Source organism: Anolis carolinensis, chromosome 2, assembly GCF_035594765.1.
Source record: "Anolis carolinensis isolate JA03-04 chromosome 2, rAnoCar3.1.pri, whole genome shotgun sequence".
Lineage (NCBI taxonomy): Eukaryota > Metazoa > Chordata > Lepidosauria > Squamata > Dactyloidae > Anolis > Anolis carolinensis.
The window spans coordinates 134,310,195-134,328,451 of record NC_085842.1 but is presented as its reverse complement, the minus strand read 5'-3'; the positions used below and the strand labels follow the sequence as shown (position 1 = coordinate 134,328,451).

General features: G+C 40.1%; 1 protein-coding gene across 1 annotated transcript; it reads right to left on the bottom strand.

Annotated features, from left to right (window-relative positions):
* Positions 1 to 283: 283 nt before the first annotated feature.
* On the bottom strand, positions 284 to 17,795 carry kctd2 (potassium channel tetramerization domain containing 2). The gene is made up of 6 exons (XM_003217216.4): positions 17,369 to 17,795; positions 13,252 to 13,360; positions 8,582 to 8,673; positions 6,502 to 6,597; positions 5,043 to 5,168; positions 284 to 3,852 (listed from the first exon to the last, which is right to left on the bottom strand). The coding sequence occupies exons 1-6, from the start codon at positions 17,639 to 17,641 to the stop codon at positions 3,823 to 3,825; spliced, it is 726 nt and encodes a 241-aa protein (XP_003217264.1). The 5' UTR covers positions 17,642 to 17,795; the 3' UTR covers positions 284 to 3,822.
* Positions 17,796 to 18,257: the final 462 nt, after the last annotated feature.

Here is an 18,257-nt window from a genome sequence, read left to right as displayed (position 1 = left end):
AATACTCACTGTATGGTTGGTATTTTTTATAAAATGGGTATGTTTTTCATTCTATTAAAAATATAATGTATTTTAACTTTTGTTTACTTTAGTGATGTTAGCCTTTTTTGCATTTTCAGTTCTGTAAACAGCTTAACATCTCAGGGCTGGCAAAAAGGCAAAATACACCTAAACAATAACAATTAGAATAATCAGAAAGTGTTGCTGTCTAAGCAGTGGGGAACACTGGCACAAGAGACACACCAGCTCTGCAGGACAGAAGAAAACAATTCAGAGGCTCCAGTCATGTCAGAATCTTTATTGGAAAAAAAATCACAGCATCTTCATTATTATTCAAACACATTTAATAAACAAAGAGAAACAGTAGCAAAGGGCACTGACATGTGACAAACTGTACAAAACCTCCAGGTTTGCAGGCAAAACCTGAGGGTGAGGAGCCCACGGCCCAGCTGCAGAGGTCTGAGGAGCCGCCTTCCCCCCTTATGGGAGCCCCCTCCCCTCGGACCACTCAGTCACCCCTGAGAAAAATTGATTAAAATGTTCAGAAACAAAGACACTTTTAAGAGAAGGTTAGCTCCAACCTTGCTGTAACAGAACAATTGGCCACTGGGAAAATGGTCCCCAGGGGCTAGCTAATGACTTATAGAAAACCTCAAGAGATGCAAATCATTCAGATGAATACCCATCCTACCATTTGCGTCTCTTTCCATTGACTGTCTTCCATAGGAGAAACTGACATTTTAATTTTTTTTTCTTTCCAGCTTTAACTTAGGAGAAAAAGTGTTGATTGAGTCAAGGCAAATGGAAGGAAAAGCCCTGTTGCTATAAAGGCAGAGATACAACCGATGCAAGACATGGAAGCCAGTTTATGAAATTAACTTGGCCTGAAGATGCATCTCAGGGTGGGAAAGAGACTACCACAGGTAGATGAGCTGGAATGGAAAGAAGTCCACAGCTGGATTTCAAGCCCTTAAACCAGGAAAGCCAATGGCTTTCCCAATCTCTAATACTGTTTCTATCTCCAGCTATACAGCTCACCACTCCAGGGTCTCAACAAGCTTAATCGCTTCAATTGAGAGTATTTAACATGGGATGGGAAGGAGAAGGCAATTGTGTTCCAGTGATGGACGAAACCCACTGAAAACCTCTTACTAGCTGACAGCAGCAAGTGGAGTTTATACAATAGGATTGCCCCATTTACCAGTCAGAAACATGGGCTTTCTCCATTAAATTCATACATTGCTGTTACCAGAACAGCCTCCAACCCTGCCACAATTGCAGCTCAGTGACACCCTGATTTTCCTAGTTTTAAATGGAACTGTTCCCAATGGCACAATACGGGCAAAAGAAAACATATATTATCCGGTCTGTTATTCTGACATCAGGCACTCCTCTAATGGGGCTTCCCCATGCATGGTGTTTTTGGTGACCAAAAATAAAGAAATGAGGTATTTGGTTCGTTAACTAAAGCTACACAGTAAAGTCTCCTTCCAAGCAACCTAACACTGCTACGTGCCCAGCAAGGTGGGGAATGAGTTGGGTTAGGCCATGTTGGAAATGGCAGCTATTCTTGGCATCGTCAGTCTGTTTTCTTTCACTTAGGTCATACCACCAGCAGCTCACCCTCTCCTCTGCCCCTAGAAGGAGAGGTCACAAGAGCATATGTGAATGCTATAGATTGGTGGTTTTTAGATTTCCTCACAGCACGCACACACACCTGGTTATTTCACAGTTGTGCATATACACTGACAACAGCTGAACGTACAAGATACTCAAGAAGTTTATGTACACATCACAGTGTTAGTTAAATCCAGCCAAGACATAGAGTCTAACCATGCCAATAGCAACACATTAAAACAGGAAGGGCGGAGCAGGACAAGAACGTTGGTTTAATTGAACATACTACGGAGCCAGCTGAATTTCAACAGTCAGTTAACTGACCTCAAGACTTTGGGTACAGTCTGTTGTGACATATGCTATTCCAACCCTAACCCAACAAAACACCACTGGAGGTTATGTTGTCAGAACTGGTGGGGAAGCTGTGATATATGCACAGAAACATTGAAAGATAGTAGAGGAGGCAGAAACAGGGGGAATTGGTGCCAAACTTCCTTTGCTTTGCCCATGGTGAATGTGTTCCATATGCCCACTATAACACTTTGCCCATTGTCGTTCCCAGCCCTCACTTTCACCCCTGGTGTCGATATGGAAGAAACGGAATAGGAAGCCTCATTAATCTATAGCATAATACACAAAAAAGACACAATGTGAAATTTCTTAATGGGAAATCCCAAGCACATCAATTGCAACAAGGAGATCCTCTGATCATAGGTCTAATATGGGAGCTTTGTTTATTGCCAGGGAGACAGACCAAAGCATTCCAGTTTCTCTCAACTTTGGTTCAGTATGCTTGGGGCTTAATTTAAAGGCCCAGAAGCCGAAGATGACTGACAAAGAACAAAGCCAGGATGTGGGAGGGAGGTATCATGCAGCCAATGCTTAAAGGATTCCATTTACCAACAAGTAGGAGAGGACATTTCACTGATTAGGGATGGCACAAATTCACTGACAAGATCAGCGAGTCCCATTTGGCTAAGATTAGAATTCAAGAGAGGCACAACATTTTCACGTCCATTCAAGGCATTCCAAAGGGGGGAAAAGTTACAGAAGTTCACACACCACTTTGGACAAGAAACATCACAACAGTTTGGCAACTTCCATCACCCCCCTCCCCCCATAACCTGTGTGATGCCCCTTAATTATTTGGGAAAGGTGATACAATTAGGGGTGGGTGGTGCAAGCACAGATTAACCATGTGTAAGTAAGGGTCTCTGTCCATGAATGTATTGGATAAGAGTTGTCAAAGCCTACCAAAATGACTAGGATACAAAAGAAAACCTGCTTTGGTGCAGGACAGCAAGAGAACAAGGGGATCATTTCATGCTGTTGAAGACAAGACAAGGCAAAGCTGAACTTGGCAAGAACACAAATCCTTCAGACCAAAGAGCAACTTTAAAGTAAGCCAAAGGACTAGTTTCCAGGCTCTGGCAGTAGAAAGAGGACACACGTCCCACCCTCCCTTCCTCTGACGCTGAGAAAATGAGACAGTACCACTGAATCTAAAACTTTGGGGGTAACCACACATTGCAAGGTGCATGAAGAGTGATGACCACACCACAATGTTAGAAATGCCTATAGCTGGTATTCTTAGTGTTATCAGGAGAAAGCCCCTTCAATTAGCCAAGGCCCCATGTGCACAGAATATGATTACGTTCCCTATTATACAGCCAGTATTAAACCCAAAACAAAAAATGGAAAAGTTTTAGAGGAAGGGGATATTCTTGGTTTAGATGTTCCTTTCCATTTCCATCTAATCTAGATGAATCTAGGTGGAACAAATTTCCTAACGTAACCCATTAGAACCATTAAAAACAACACTGCTATATGAAATATCTATTATTAAACTTAAAGAGCCCAAGAATCTGGGCAGCCCTCACAACAAAAGGCTCTAAAGAGCTCTCCCTCCCCTGATAAACAAAAATGTGAAAAGCCACAGTATTGTCAGGACAGAAAGAAAAAGAAACAGTGGGGCAAGGGGCTATCCAGTTGGAAGCTTCTCTTCTTTCCTCTTCACTTGCCATAACTTGGGTGGGATGAGCCTTTGGTTTTTATCAGGACTGATTCTCCGTTGGCAGGACAGGCTCAGCTTTGCTTTGTGTTAGTTTGATTACTGTACAAAAGCAAGGTTGGACTGCAGGAGAAATGCCCTGCCCAGCTAGGTTGCCCTTTTGACATCTGGGAGTTTTAAAGCAGATGTTAGGATTACATCCGTGATCCTCGTTCCTGAAGAATCTGGGAAAAGAGAAACAAGAATGTAACTGTTAGCTGGTATTTAGATTAATCTCTTGCAAGTCCTGGAAGGAAAATGTAAATGTGAGCTCCCTCATAGCACTGAGGAAGTGATTTCTTAGGCACAGCATCAAAGTGGAACATCAATAACCATGGGAATCTGACTATATTGACTACTATCTAAAAGAACCCCCAATTTAGGTTAGATATTGTCAAATTCAGCTAGTGACTTAAGAGGGGGGAAATGGGACATGCCAAATAACTGATAGCTGAAATCTACAAGGAACATTCTGCTGTTTTTTGGCAACTGAGTCTATAGTGTTATCGTTTGCATCTGTAAACATTTCAGGCCTTCCTGCTTTCTCCCTATCCAATAGTTTAGCTGGACTTCATAATAGGCTATTAACTCCTGTTTTGTGGTGTATTTGGCACCTTTCCTTGTTCCTACAATAGAACAACAAATAGCTTGTCCATATCTACAATTGCATGCCTATCATTTACTTGAGATTCCTCTTGAATCCCTATCACTTCCCATATTCAATGATCAGTATAACATTTAGGAACAGAGGCTATTGCATAAATATTGTCAAACCAAGAATTGGCAACTTGGAAGTCCCTAAACAGACTCAGAAGCGGAGTGAACAGATCAAAAGACAACTCAGTAAGATGGCACTACCTGGAAGAATCCCCCCACCTTGTGTGACTGTGGAGCAGAACAAACAACTCCGCATATGTATGCTTGCCCACAATGTCCTGCCTCATATACGGAGGAGGAGTTGTTTAAAGCTACGGACAATGCGGTCGCTGTTGCCCACTTTTTGTCTAAAACTATTTAGCTGCTTGTGATACCTTTATTTTATCACTTTTAAACTTATTTATTATGCAATGCTTTTGACACAATATAAAAAATAAAACTGCTTACATGAATCACGGCTAAGTGAGGATTACTACACTCACCTTATAGGAGATTAATATGTTCTTTTTCCAAATTCAGCATAGCATAGAAATATCAGCACAACCAGTATAGATTTTCTCTTAAAAGGGCGCTGCAGTCAATATATACTACAAGATTATTTGTCAAAATACAAATGATCAGGAGCACATACTTCACATTACTGAAAACAAGCTGTATTTTATTTTATTCAATTTCATGTTAAAAAGATTAGTTCAATTCTCAAGGATAGAGTCCTCACCTTTGCCTTCTCACTAGGTTCTATGACTATGCCATTGGTAGAGTTATTGAGCTCTCTGGATACAACACAGAGAAATTCTGCTTGGTCTTCATTTCCATAGTTATAGGAAGATCCAATATTGATTAGCTGATGGATGGGTAAACAGAGAAGATGCAAGATTAAAAGCAGCCATATAATAAACATTATAGGATCAAACACAAATGTCATGTGGCTCACTATCTGAAAGGATACCTTTCATGTTGGCAATAAAGACCTCCCAAAGTGTCCCAAATCATGTATACAAATACTTAAAATGTTCATTTTCTTAAGAGAAGCCTTGACGTCTACAACGCCTCCATAAGATGGTTCCCTGAAATATATGTACAGATTATCCCTTATCCAAAATGCTTAGGACCAAAAATGCTCCATATTTCAAATGTTTATTTCTTTTTTGAATACTTGCCTATACATAGTGAGATATGTTGGAAATGTGACCCAAGTCTAAAATGAAATTTATTTATGTTTCATATAAAGCTGATGTACATAGGTAATTTTATAAACAATATTTGGAATAATTTTGTACATGAAACATTTTTTTCTGTACATGAAACCATCAGAAAGTAAGGATGTCACTACCTCAGCCACCCATGTGAACAGTTTTGGATTTTGGAGTTCTGGATAAAGGATGTACAACCTGCATTAAACATTGAATCTGAAATATTAACCCCAGTTTATTAATAGGAAAAGAAACTTATTGGTTATGGCACAAAACAACCTTAAACCTAACAATCTGAATAGGGGTTCTTGTCAAACACCGTAGCGCTTGATTGTGAGGTGGTAGCAGAACTAGCTAAATCACATTTTCACATTGAGCAAAAGGTAGTACAATAACTATTCCATTTTCTAATTTGAGAAGTGAGAGGATTCAAAACAAGGGGTTCTTTCCAGTGGAAATAACTGTCACATTATCAACAAAACACAGAATTTCTAGTGGTGATTGACTGACTGCAAAAATAGGTCTATCAACTACTCAAAATAAATCTCTGCAACGGTTTTATTTTGGATGTATTCTCTGCTTTTTAGCTGTTGCATTATTGTTATACTTTATAATATTGCATTTTAAGAAACTGTACATTGGCTAGCAGGTGATTAAAATGGTTTAAACAAAGTCAATAAAATGACAAATCAAATTAAATGGGGCCCAGATTTGGAACCCCAAATGATCAGCAGTATCTGATTTAAGGGTCCCCGCAGCCAGACTTCTCCACAGACAAGAAGGCTAGCTACAGTTTAAATTTTATTAGAAACCCCAAATTTTCTGGTTTCTAAAAAGGCAGAAAGGAAAATACATAATGCCTTCATGATGGACATAAAATCTCTTTCCTGACAATAGTAAGTAACAACAGTGACAGACAAGTCATGAATAATGCCCAACTATACCATTCTTCTAGATATGAAAACCATGATGAGCATGGAATACCTGTTCAAATTTCCATCCATCAGACATAGTGGACACCATCTGAGTGAGCTCTTCCTCTTGGCACTGCAGGACTCTGTATACATGCTTGACAGGTCCCTGAAATCCAAACAGAATACCCATCAACATACCAGAAGTTTCAGTTTTGATTTGGTTAAGTATGATAAAAGAGAATGAATCTATGGCTTAATGTCAAGAAAGTGAATGTAGACTCATAAGGGGTCTGAGAAAAAAGTGTAAATGGGCACTTCCAGCCAGCTAATCATGACAAGGCTGAAGACATGTAGCAAGTATTTACTATTGGCAGAAAAAAACAGCAACTACTTATCAAGATAATGTAGCTAGAGTTTGGATGATAGGCTACAGCAGTGGTTCTGGGATTTCTGGGAGTTGTAGATCAAAAACATCTGGGGACCCCAAGTTGAGAACCACTGGGCTACAGGACTGTAAAGGCATACTGCATCTGATAGCAATGTGTAGAGAAACTCCAGAAAGACATTGTGGAGATAGATGGCTCAAATGAACAAAAATAAAGATAATACAGTACCAATGGAAAAGGCAGAGAGGATCTGGTCCAACCCCCGCCTTTCCAGCATTTCAAATTTAGGCAGTACTTCCAGTCATCAAAGGCCTGCACAATTTCTGTTTCACAAGGGCCCTACCCAGAGAACATGAAGATTACTCAGTTTCTATTGAACTAACAAGGACAAACTTTTTAGTCCTTTTTGTTTCAAAGCTCTTTTCCCCCAGGAAAACAAGCAAATGATTTTAAATGACTTATGTGTTTAACTGTATTTTAATATTTATATGTTGTCAATTTTAAATTGCATTTTTATGTTGGGAGTGGCTTTGTGTCTCTGCGAAGAAATAAAAGTGGGATAATAAGTTTGGAAACATATGCATATTGCACATCTCAATGCTGCAAGAAACTCTAAACTTTTTTACTTTGAAAGAAAGAATGAAAAATAATTTACAGCAATCATTCAAAAGCATATAGTTGTTGGGTTTTTTCCTCTGCAGCAAAATCTGGTCTGTGTGCACCCTATATAGTTAATAATGTCTAAATGCTGCCAAGAGACCTTAATTTTATTTGCTTGCTTGTCTGGAATGACTGCTCCTACAAAAGCAAATATGCTGCCAACAGAAAAGCCTCCTCTCCTATATCCTCCATGAACTCATTTAGCCACAGAGGTTCATGTACAGGTAATATAACATCGAGATTATGGCAACACTCTCTATGTGTTGATTCAGGACTCTTCTACACTGACATATAAAATCCAGATTATCTGCTTTGAACTGGATTATATGGCAGTTCAGATAATCCAGTTCAAAGCAGATGGTGTGGATTATCTTATTTGAGCCGCAGTGGCGCAATGGGGTAAGCCCTTGTGCCAGCTGAACTGTTGACCTGAAGGTTGGGTTGCTGACCTGAAGGTTGCCAGTTCGAATCTGCGAGATGGGGTGAACTCCCGTCTGTCAGCTCTAGCTTGTGAGGACATGAGAGAAGCCTCCCAGCTAACACATCTGGACATCCCCTGGGCAACGTCTCACACCAGAAGCGACTTGCAGTATGTTCTCAAGTCGCTTCTGACACAATAAAAAAAATCATTTGATAATATGGCAGCATAAAAAGGGCCCCAGAAACCAAAATGGGTTCAAAAGCAACACCATACTGATACCATAAAACACCAATCATGAGTGCAAAATATTAAGTGCCAAAATCTAACTGTGAGATATATCCAAACACTGAAACAGCATTTCTCCTCATATAAATTTGCTGAGCATTAGCTTTTGAGGAGAAGAGTCTTCACTGACTTGGGGAGAACTTGAGAGAAGAATGCAAAAGCTGGTTTGCCCTTCTTTTCCCCAGTTTATTTTTATATACAACACCAACATCAAATGCTGCACTTGCCCGTTGTTCATATTACAGGAGCAGAGAAAACACCTCTCCCTTCTTCCATATTGCCAACTAAGAGACACTATGGAAAGGAAGGCGTTTGCAACAGCAACCGTTAATGACTGGCCAAGGCAATACTTGTGGACCCTGATTTTGGCCACAGACTTCTGTCTTCTGCTTTCTTACTTGAGAAGTTCTGCTTTCGTTGTCCCGTATTCGTTCCTTCACCAGCCTCACGAGAGATGCAATGTTATAAAACTCAGCTTCTTCTAGCACACCTAGGAATGGGAATGGAACATATATTTTTATTTTTTATTTTAGAATAATGAATATAATATTTAAGATGAAGTATTATGTATTTAGCACCTCCCAAATTATTTCTAAAAACTAAATAAAAGAGACTCCAATGTAAGACCAAGTAAAGTATCTGATCGCTGCAATTCATGTTTTTAGTAGTGATTCTCATTCTTTCTTTGGAATTGATCAATTTATGTCTGCTTGATGCTATAGAAAATTAGAGGAAAATAAATAAATAGCTCAGTTTTGTTGCTGTTAAGGATTCCTTTTTATTGTTTTTATTGTTTTGTGCTTGCTTCTAATAATGTGGCAAAACGAAAAAGGTCCCTTAGGTTCAAGAAGTAATAACTACATTTGTTATTATTATCATTATTATAATCATTATTATTATTATTGTTTGTAGCAAAAATATTTGTTTTAAAAAGAGAAATTCATTTGTAACTATTGTTGTTGAAACTGTACTAGTGACATAAAAAACATGATGTAATGCCAAATAAAACTGAATCATTGCATCATAGTATGTATATATTTTATTCTTCTAAAACAATAAAATGGTCGTCAATCAGTAAAAGGCACTAGTACCATTTACATTTTTTAAATGTTTTTGCCAACCTCCCCTTTTTTTTTTTAATTATTTTATTTATGATTTTGACATATACATAAAACAAAACAAAAAAAGACATATACATACGAAAATGAGAGAAAAGAAAGGGAAAAAAAATAGGTATGAAAGTGTAGGGTAATAAAACAGAAAACAAAATCGAAGATCGAAGCGCACCCCCCTGGCCACTTCCAGCTCCTCTGGACTGCTTATCTAAACATCCTTGCGACATCAAATATGTTTGGCAGGTCCACGTCTGTAACATAGAGTCTAAAAGTTCTTATAAACGAAAATCACAAAAGTTCTATGCTACTTCTTAGCAAATATTGTCTTAGTTTGTTCCAATCGGTCCAATGTCCTGGCGAGGTGTTCTGCGATACTTTTTGTGTTAATAAGTCCATATTTTTTATATCAATAAGCTTCTTCAACCATGTTTCAAATGTGGGAGACTCTTGTGTTTTCCATAGTTTGGCAATACATATCCTAGCCGCAGTTATCATATATGTAAATAATTTTTCCATATTAAAGTCCATCTGAAAATCAACCATGCCCAACAGAAAGTATTCAGGTTTTATATTGAATTTGATTTGCAGTATTTTCTCCATTTCTTTTTTAATTTCTTGCCAGAACTTTTTTATTCTTTTACAACCCCACCACATATGCATAAAATCGCCATTGTATTTCTGGCATTTCCAACATTTCCCGTCTCTTTTGTCTTTATTGAACTTGGCAAGCCTTGCCGGGATAAGGTACCATCTGTAAAAAACCTTGAACCAATTTTCCCTTAATTCTGTTGCGTATATAAGCTTTTGGTTCTTTTTCCATATATTTTCCCATTCTGATAGCATGATCGTATGGCCTATTTCTCTAGCCCATTTGGTCATAACCGTTTTAACCTGGACTTCTTCTGTGTCCCAAACCAACAATTGTTTATATATTAACTTTATTGTTTTTGTTTCTACTTTTAATATTCTGTCCCAACTTGTTTCCTTCAGTTCAAAGCCTATTTTGCTATCCTCTTGGAAGATTCCCCTTATTTGCCAATAATTAAGCCATGTCATTTTGGGATCCATTCTTTTTACCTCGTCATATGATTTGAGATTGACCTCTTGGTTTCCCACTCTTAGCAGTTGTCTATAGGTCAGCCACGTTTCTCTGGGTAGTTCTCTCATATGCTCCGCTTCGGAGGGTGAACACCACATGGGTATCTTTTTATAAAATCTTTTTTTGTATTTCTCCCAGGTTCTTATGAGTGCAGCTCTCAGAAAATGGTTGCTGAAATTTCTCTCTTTGCTAGATTTCTCCCTACACAAATAGCTGTGCCATCCTTTCCTTAGGTCCTGGCCTTCTAGGGCTAGTGTTTTCCTTTTAGTTAAAGTGGACCAGTCCTTGACCCAGCTCAGAGCCGCAGCATCATAGTAGAGTTGAAGGTCAGGCAGTCCCATCCCACCTCTCATTTTATCGTCCTTTAGGTATTTAAATCCTATTCTTGCTTTTTTTCCCTCCCATATAAATTTCTGTATGTCCTTATGCCACTCTGCTATAATTTTTTTCGTTTTTAAAATTGGTAGATTCTGGAATAGGAAGTTTACTTCAGGTAGTAACTTCATCTTGACTGTTGCGATCTTCCCTAAAAGTGAAAGCTGTAAGTATCCCCATTTCCTCATTTTTTCTTTTATCTCCTTCCACTTCCTCTCATAATTATTTTTGAATAGGTGGGCGTTGCTTGCTGTTATTTCTAACCCTAGGTATCTGATTTTTTTGACAACTTCTATGCCCGTATTTCTTTGTAGCTTCTCTTTTCTCTCGTGTGTCATATTTTTAGTTAATATTTGAGTTTTCCCTCTGTTTATTTTAAAGCCTGCTACTTCTCCGTAATTTTGGATTACCTCCCACCATTTATCAAATTGTTCTAAAGGGTCCTCAATTAAACATACCAGATCGTCAGCGAACGCTCGTGTTTTATAGCTAAAGTTCTTTGTTCTAGGACCTTTAAGTTCTTTGTTATTTCTTATAGCATTCAGGAGAATCTCTATTGTCATAATGAATAAAGGAGGGGATAGGGGACATCCCTGCCTTGTCCCTTTGCTTATGTTTATAGTGTTAGATATCTGGCCGTTCGTAATTATCCTTGCTGTCTGCTTAGAGTATATAGCTTTAATAGCATTCGAGAAGTAGAAACCCACATCCATTTCCCTTAAAATTTCGAACATACAGAACCAGTTGACATTGTCGAACGCCTTTTCCGCGTCCAAAAAAAGAAAGGCTATCTCCTTACGGTTATTTTTTTCGTAGTATTCGATAACATTAAGAATGTTCCTTATGTTCTCCCTCATCTGCCTCCCGGGCAGAAAGCCGGATTGATCCTCAGCTATTCTCACCTTTAACACCTCCTTTAACCTGTCGGCTAATATACTGGCGAAGATTTTGTAGTCCGCGTTTAAAAGGGATATAGGCCTGTAATTCTTAACCTGTGTGTTGTCCATCTTGCCTTTGGGTATAACTACGATGTTGGCACTATTCCATGTCTGCGGGACTTTCCCATCTTCCAGAATTTTATTCATCACTTTCTGGAGAGGTGAAACAAGTATGTCCTGGAAAACCTTGTAGTATAACATTGAGAAGCCATCTGGCCCTGGTGCCTTGCTCGAGGGTAGTTTCTTGATTGCTCTACTTATTTCTTCTGCCGTGATCCTCTCGTTTAACCTCTCTCTTTGGGTTTCAGTTATTTTAGGGATGTCCTGCTTCCCTATATATTGGGTTACTTTTTCTTCAGCAATTGAGTCTTTTTTATATAATTTCCCATAGAATGCAGTAAATTGTTCTCCTATCTCATTACTACTAAAATAAGTTTTCCCATCTTCCTGTATTTTGTTGATATACTGCGCCTGTTTCTTTTTATTTATTCTCCTAGCCAGCCATCGTCCGACCTTGTTCGCGTTCTCAAAATGGTACTGTTTAACGTATCTTAACTTCTTTGCCATATCCTCTACCTGTAGCGTCTCTAGTTGTTTTTTGTAGATGTCAAGATTTAACTGTGCTTTCTTATCCTCGGCATTGCCTTTGAGTGTTTTTTCTAGTCTCGCAATTTCCCCTTCTATCTTCTGAAGATCTGCTAGCCTTTGTCTTTTCTTTCTTGCGCTTTGTTGCATTATTTGTCCCCTTATATAGGCTTTACTGGCATCCCAAATTATTTCTATTGCTGTATCTTCCTCTTTGTTAAGTTTGAAATACTCTATCAGCAGTTTCCTGTACCTGTCCAAGTCCTCTTGCTCTTTAAGCATTAATTCATTGAGCCTCCATCTAAACTCTCCTCTTTGCGGATCTCCCTTTCCTAGTGTCACCTCCAGGGGTGCGTGGTCTGAGTTTATTCTTGGCAGTATTTTACATTTAGTTATTTTATTTACGATAGATTTGCTCCCCCATATCATATCGATACGGGACCAAGTCAAATGTCTGTTGGACAAAAATGTATAGTCCCTTTCGTTCCCATGCAGGTGTCTCCAGACATCTGTTAGATTTAAATCTTCTTTTGTTTTGAGAAACCTCCCCTTTTTAAGGCTTCATAATTTACAGAAATTCTACATCTCTATAGCAATATATGGATACTTATATTTTAACATAGTAACTGATTTACTGTAATCTTTGTTACAGATTTTATTTCATATGTGAATGCTCTAAACTATTTTTAAAATAATATATGTACATCATAAAACAGTGTCTCATTTACATATGTTTCCACGATATTTCCAGACTCTTTTGCATCTTTTCTTTCAGTCTCAAATGCACCACATAACACAAAAACATATAGAATAGGAAACTAGTGGACTTAAGTATATCTTACATTGGACTGAAAGGAGGCTGAAATTCATTAATGATACCTCTAGTATTCAATGATAATCGATTGCTTTATACATTTGTCAAAATCAGAATGAGCACTGCAATTTTATTTTCTTACCTTCTTCTGCCAATTCTTTGTTTATTATGAGTTTTCCATGTCGGAGGTAGTTCAGAATTGGACCAAAATATGTGGGATCCCTATCAATGAGATATGCCCCCGTTTCATCCTGTTGGAAATATACCAGTGTCAGAGTCTGATGCTGAAAAGGAAATTCAGTGGAATGAAGATACTTTGCTGTAGGAGCTAGTGTCATAAAAATGGGAGTTAGGTTCTCAGGAAACACAGCTTTGATCTCATTAAAAGGAGTAGGCGCCACTTAACCAACTAACTCTTATCCTGAATCCTCCACAAGAGACAGATGTTGGACATAAAATGCAATTGCTATAGCACATAGTCTGAGCAAAGAAGACATGAAACAGTGACAGTGAGTGGGAAGAAAAAAAGGGCTTGCTGGATTCCAAGATCCTGTGTCACCAGGTAGGAGGAAGCCTGTATTTCTGAATTTTTTGCTATCAGATGCCATCATGATGCAATTAAAAAAGTAGGCCTCCACCTACATAATAGCATTACACCCAGATATATAATCATATACTTATTTACTGGTAGACCAAAACAGAAGTAGCAGTCTCATCCAATCCATGCATTTTCACCAAATTTTGACAACAATAAGAGATGCAATAAAAATGACGGAATTATCCATCCAAGTTGCAGGCTTCTTACGTGGCAAGTAAATATGGTTCTACATGGTAAGGAACATAACAGGACATTACAATAAACAATCTTTCTAAAGTATACAATGTAGGGTAGTAAATTCCTTTTGCCACTGGCTTAAATGCATTTTTTAAAAATTAGTAAAGATGAGTTCTATACACTTTTACATGGACGTAAGTTCAATTGAACTCAATTAGATTTACTTGTGAGCAGATATGTATAGGCCCACACTACACAAAAAAACCTAATGAAGGAAAATTGATCAAATATTTTCCCAATTCATGCCTTCTATCAAGAGGTATTCTAAAACACCATATTTTCAAATTCAAATTCTGTTCTACAAACATTTTCTGAATGCTTACAATGCTCCATTACATCAGACATTATTTGTTGAAAGCCAGTACTCTGTTTAAGTACACATTAATGTATTACACGTTTTTCAAGCAATGAAGATGGGAGTTAGACAAAATGGCTTATATTATATTGATTTTCTAAAATGAAATCTTTATTTCACTAATGCATAGCTATACTGGAGATCAGGGATGTCCTACCTATACCTTCTTATTGTGCCTGGACAAGTGCCACTTAGTATTGTCAGGAAAGATCAAAGCTCCAGTTCAACAACAGCTAGAGAGTTCACAAGTTCTCTGATCCCACTAGAGACAAAGTTAGGTTTTAGATCTAGTTTGTCCTTAGAGTGAGCAAAAAACAAATATCTTGGATGGACAGAATATAACCCAACAGCCACACATAACAGAATAGGATCATATGCATGGTCTGCTTCAAAAGCCTTTCCACTCAAACAATATCAAAAAAGAGAATGACGTGAAGCAGTAGTTAAGATAAATCACAACTGTAGACAACTTCATAGTATTTAGCAACTGCTTTCACTGGAAGTTTATAAAAGGCAAACATCAAGGTTATGACAATAAATTTGGAGTGATGTTTTTCCTTCCTAAAAATAATGGAAAGGAGTGGAATGGGTTGATTGACTGGAGAGGGAAAAGAACATTGACTCATAAACAATACTGGGAAGGACAGAATATGTCCATCTCTAAATGGAGTGATGGGAGTTATAATCTGATAACACCTAAAGGCTTGCATTTGATTTATGGCAAATTACTACTGTATTCATTGATTATACAAATACCACAATTTGTGCCCTTGAAAATCCCCCAATTTCACCTACTTCATACTAGTTAAAAGGGTTATATACTTATGGAAGGCCTACCAAGTAGAAGAATATAGCACCTGGTAATAGTTGCTTGTCATCCATCCATTTGTCCAAGCCCCCCCCCCCCAAGCTTTCAATACACAACATAACAAACAAAAAACCCAGTGCTTTGCGACAAGTGGGGGGGGATTCAATTTTTAAAGAAAAAAGGGATACATACTCCTCATGCTCCCTATATAGCCTAGTTCTAGGCTGGATGGTAAGTATATATTGATCTCCAAGTGACTTTCAGTACAATAGGAAAGATTTCCGACCCTTAACTTTAACAAGCATTATTCAAAGGTTTTTCTCTCCAAATATTGTCACTAAAATCAAGAGAGAGAGCAATGTATGGGGGAAATTATTTGTTTACAAACTCTTATGCTATAAATAGTTTGTTTGAGTAGGTGAGCAATGGCTTCTTCTATAATGGTTGACCCTGCCTTTTTAAGTGCTTTTTGAACTGCACTTCAGATGCTGAACCTTGTGAGAATTCTGGAAAAAATAGGCAAGTCTAGACTCTGTCCCCATCCTTTATGTAGATGAACTCTACTGCATTTTAAACCAGCATTTCCTCTCTGTTGTCAGCTGAGCCCAGGCAGAATTTGGTGGATCTGATCTCCTTGTCCTCTTTTTTTTTCTTGTGTCATGTCTTAGCACACATTCACACTATAGAAATATCTCGGTTTGACAGCCATGGCTGAATACTATGGAATCACAGGATATGCAGTTTTAAAAGGTCTTTAGCCCTTTCTCCAAAGAGTGCTGGTGCTTCCCCAAATTACAACTCCCATAATTCCTGAGGTAGTTCAAAAGGTCTCAAAAAGTATGCATTCTGCAGTGTAATAACACCCTCAATTGGGCCACAGGCTTGAGGGGTGGGAACTTATTTGCTTGTTTGCTCATGCCTGCTGTAAGCTAAAGAAATCAAGCATCCAGAAGATTGAGAAAAGGAGACATGAGAGCCAATATACATGAAAGGGTGTCATAAGGAAGAGGGAGCAGGCTCGTCTTCTGCTGCCCTGGAAACTGGGACTCAATGGAGCCAAGGGTTCAAACGACAGGAAAGGAGATTCCACCTGAACATGAGGAAGAACGTCCTGGCTGTAAAGACAGCTGTGCAGCAGTGGAGCTCCGTGTCTCCAAGTCCGATGGGGGCTTCCTCTTTGGAGGCTTTTGAACAGAGGCTGGATGGGCATCTGTCGGGAGGGGGGGGGGATTGGGGATTGATTGTGCTTTTCCTGCAGGGCTTGGACTGGATGGCCCATGCAATCCCTTCCAACTCTTAAGATTCTATGATTCTATGCTAAACCACTCTGTCCGAACGCATCTCCCTCTATGAGCCTGCAAGAGATTCGAGATTGGCTAGGGAAGCCCTGCTCTCAGTCCCAACCTCTTTGCAAGTGTTTGGTGGGGATGAGAGACAGGGCCTTCTCAGTGATGGCCCCTCGGCTGTGGAACTCCCTCCCTAGTGGCATCAGGCAGGCCCCATCCCTTCTGGTTTTTAGAAAAAACTTAAGACCTGGCTTTTTACGCAGGCATTTGGGGAATAGGGAACTACAGAATGAGACTTTTAACAACTTAAATAATAGACTAATCGAAAATACTTATGGATAGGTATGCGATCATGACTCAGCATTTTATATGGTTTTTAATCTGTTTTATGGATGTGTGTTTTAATTGTTTATATGTTTAGACTGTTTTATACTTTGATTGATGTGTTTTTTCTGTGTCTATGCGACATTAAATGTTTGCCGAATTCTGTAAGCCGCTTTGAGTCTCCTCCAGAGTTGGGAAAGGTGGGGTAGAAATATAGTAAATATTAAATAAATAAGAAAGTTCCTTCACACCGTTCCTTCTAAAGTTTTCGCTGTACTGCAGAAGAGGGTAGGACTAGATTGCCCATGTGGTTTCGTCCACTGTATATAATGGCACTTAAGTATCCTGGGATTTGGCTACCTAGATCAGGCGGGGGCAAACTTGGGCCCTCCGGGGATTTTGGGCATCAACTCCCACCAATCCTAACAGCCTCAGGCCCTTTCCTTTTCTCTCTCAGCCGCATAATTGGCTGAAGGGGAACAGGAAGGGGCCCGAGGCTGTTAGGAATGGTGGGAGTTGAAGTCCAAAACACCCGGAGGGCCGAAGTTTTCCCCCGCCTGGTCTAGGGCCCACTACTGAGGACTGCCCGACGAGAAGGCCAGCAAGAGACCTTTCCTCCTCTGAGGCCGCTCTCGGCCCCTCGCCCCTCACCTTGTCAGAGCCGAGCTCGGGCCCCTCCTGGCAGCAGAGGCGGCAGAGGAAGGACTTGGGCTCGCGGCACAACGTCTGCCGGGTGCTCACGAAGTACGTGCCGCCCACGTTCAGCCGAACCCACTTGGAGCCCCCGCCTGGGCCTGCTCCTGGCGCGGGCTCCGTGGCGGCGGCGGCGGCGACAGGCGGGCGAGGGCTGGGCGGCCCCGGGAGCGGGCTGGGAGTGCGGCCCCTGGGCGTGTGGCCCTCCCCGGTTGCCGTCAGCTCCGCCATTCTCGGCTGCAGCTCCTCCTCCTCCTCTCTAGTGCGTCCCGGCAGCCCGCCTCAACGGCCGGGGCGGAGGAAGCGGAGCGGAGCGCGACAGGACTCAGCCGCCATCGCCCTGGTCCCTGCTGACGGGGAGAGACAGCCGCACTTCCGGGGGCGGTGAAACACTTCCGGATCGCTAACCGCCTTCCTGTTGACATTCTGGGCTTGGCCCCTACGAGCGCTCAATACAACTAGAGCGGACTCCACGGAATATATCATCATCATCATCCCCTGTGCGGATATCAGCCAGCACGCCAGTGCCTTAAATCAATAAATAGTTTTCTAAGATCTACAGAGATACTCACAGGAACACCTCAGCAAGCGAGAGTCCAAAAGTGGCAGGCTAAAACCCAGAACCTCAAGCCATGGCTGATACCGAATAGAGACTCCCTCATGGGAACACACAAGGCTGGGCAAGTTGGAAGGCGCCAAACAGACTGCGCTTTGGCACCACGAGATGCTGAGCCAATCTTAAGAAGTGGGGCCACAAAGTGGAGCCTACAACATACGAGTGTGGAAAAAAGCAAACTGCAGGCACCTATTACAATGCTGTCTGAGCCCTGCCACATGCACTATGGAG

What these genes read in the sequence shown, in the direction of transcription:
- kctd2 (XM_003217216.4), bottom strand. Translation starts at nt 17,641, where the DNA reads ATGGCGGAGCTGACGGCAACCGGGGAGGGCCACACGCCCAGGGGCCGC. An exon ending in ACGAAAGCAGAACTTCTCAA is followed by an intron (nt 6,598 to 8,581) that starts GTAAGAAAGCAG and finishes TTTGGATTTCAG; the next exon opens with GGACCTGTCAAGCATGTATA. An exon ending in AACCTAGTGAGAAGGCAAAG is followed by an intron (nt 3,853 to 5,042) that starts GTGAGGACTCTA and finishes CTCTTTTCCCAG; the next exon opens with ATTCTTCAGGAACGAGGATC.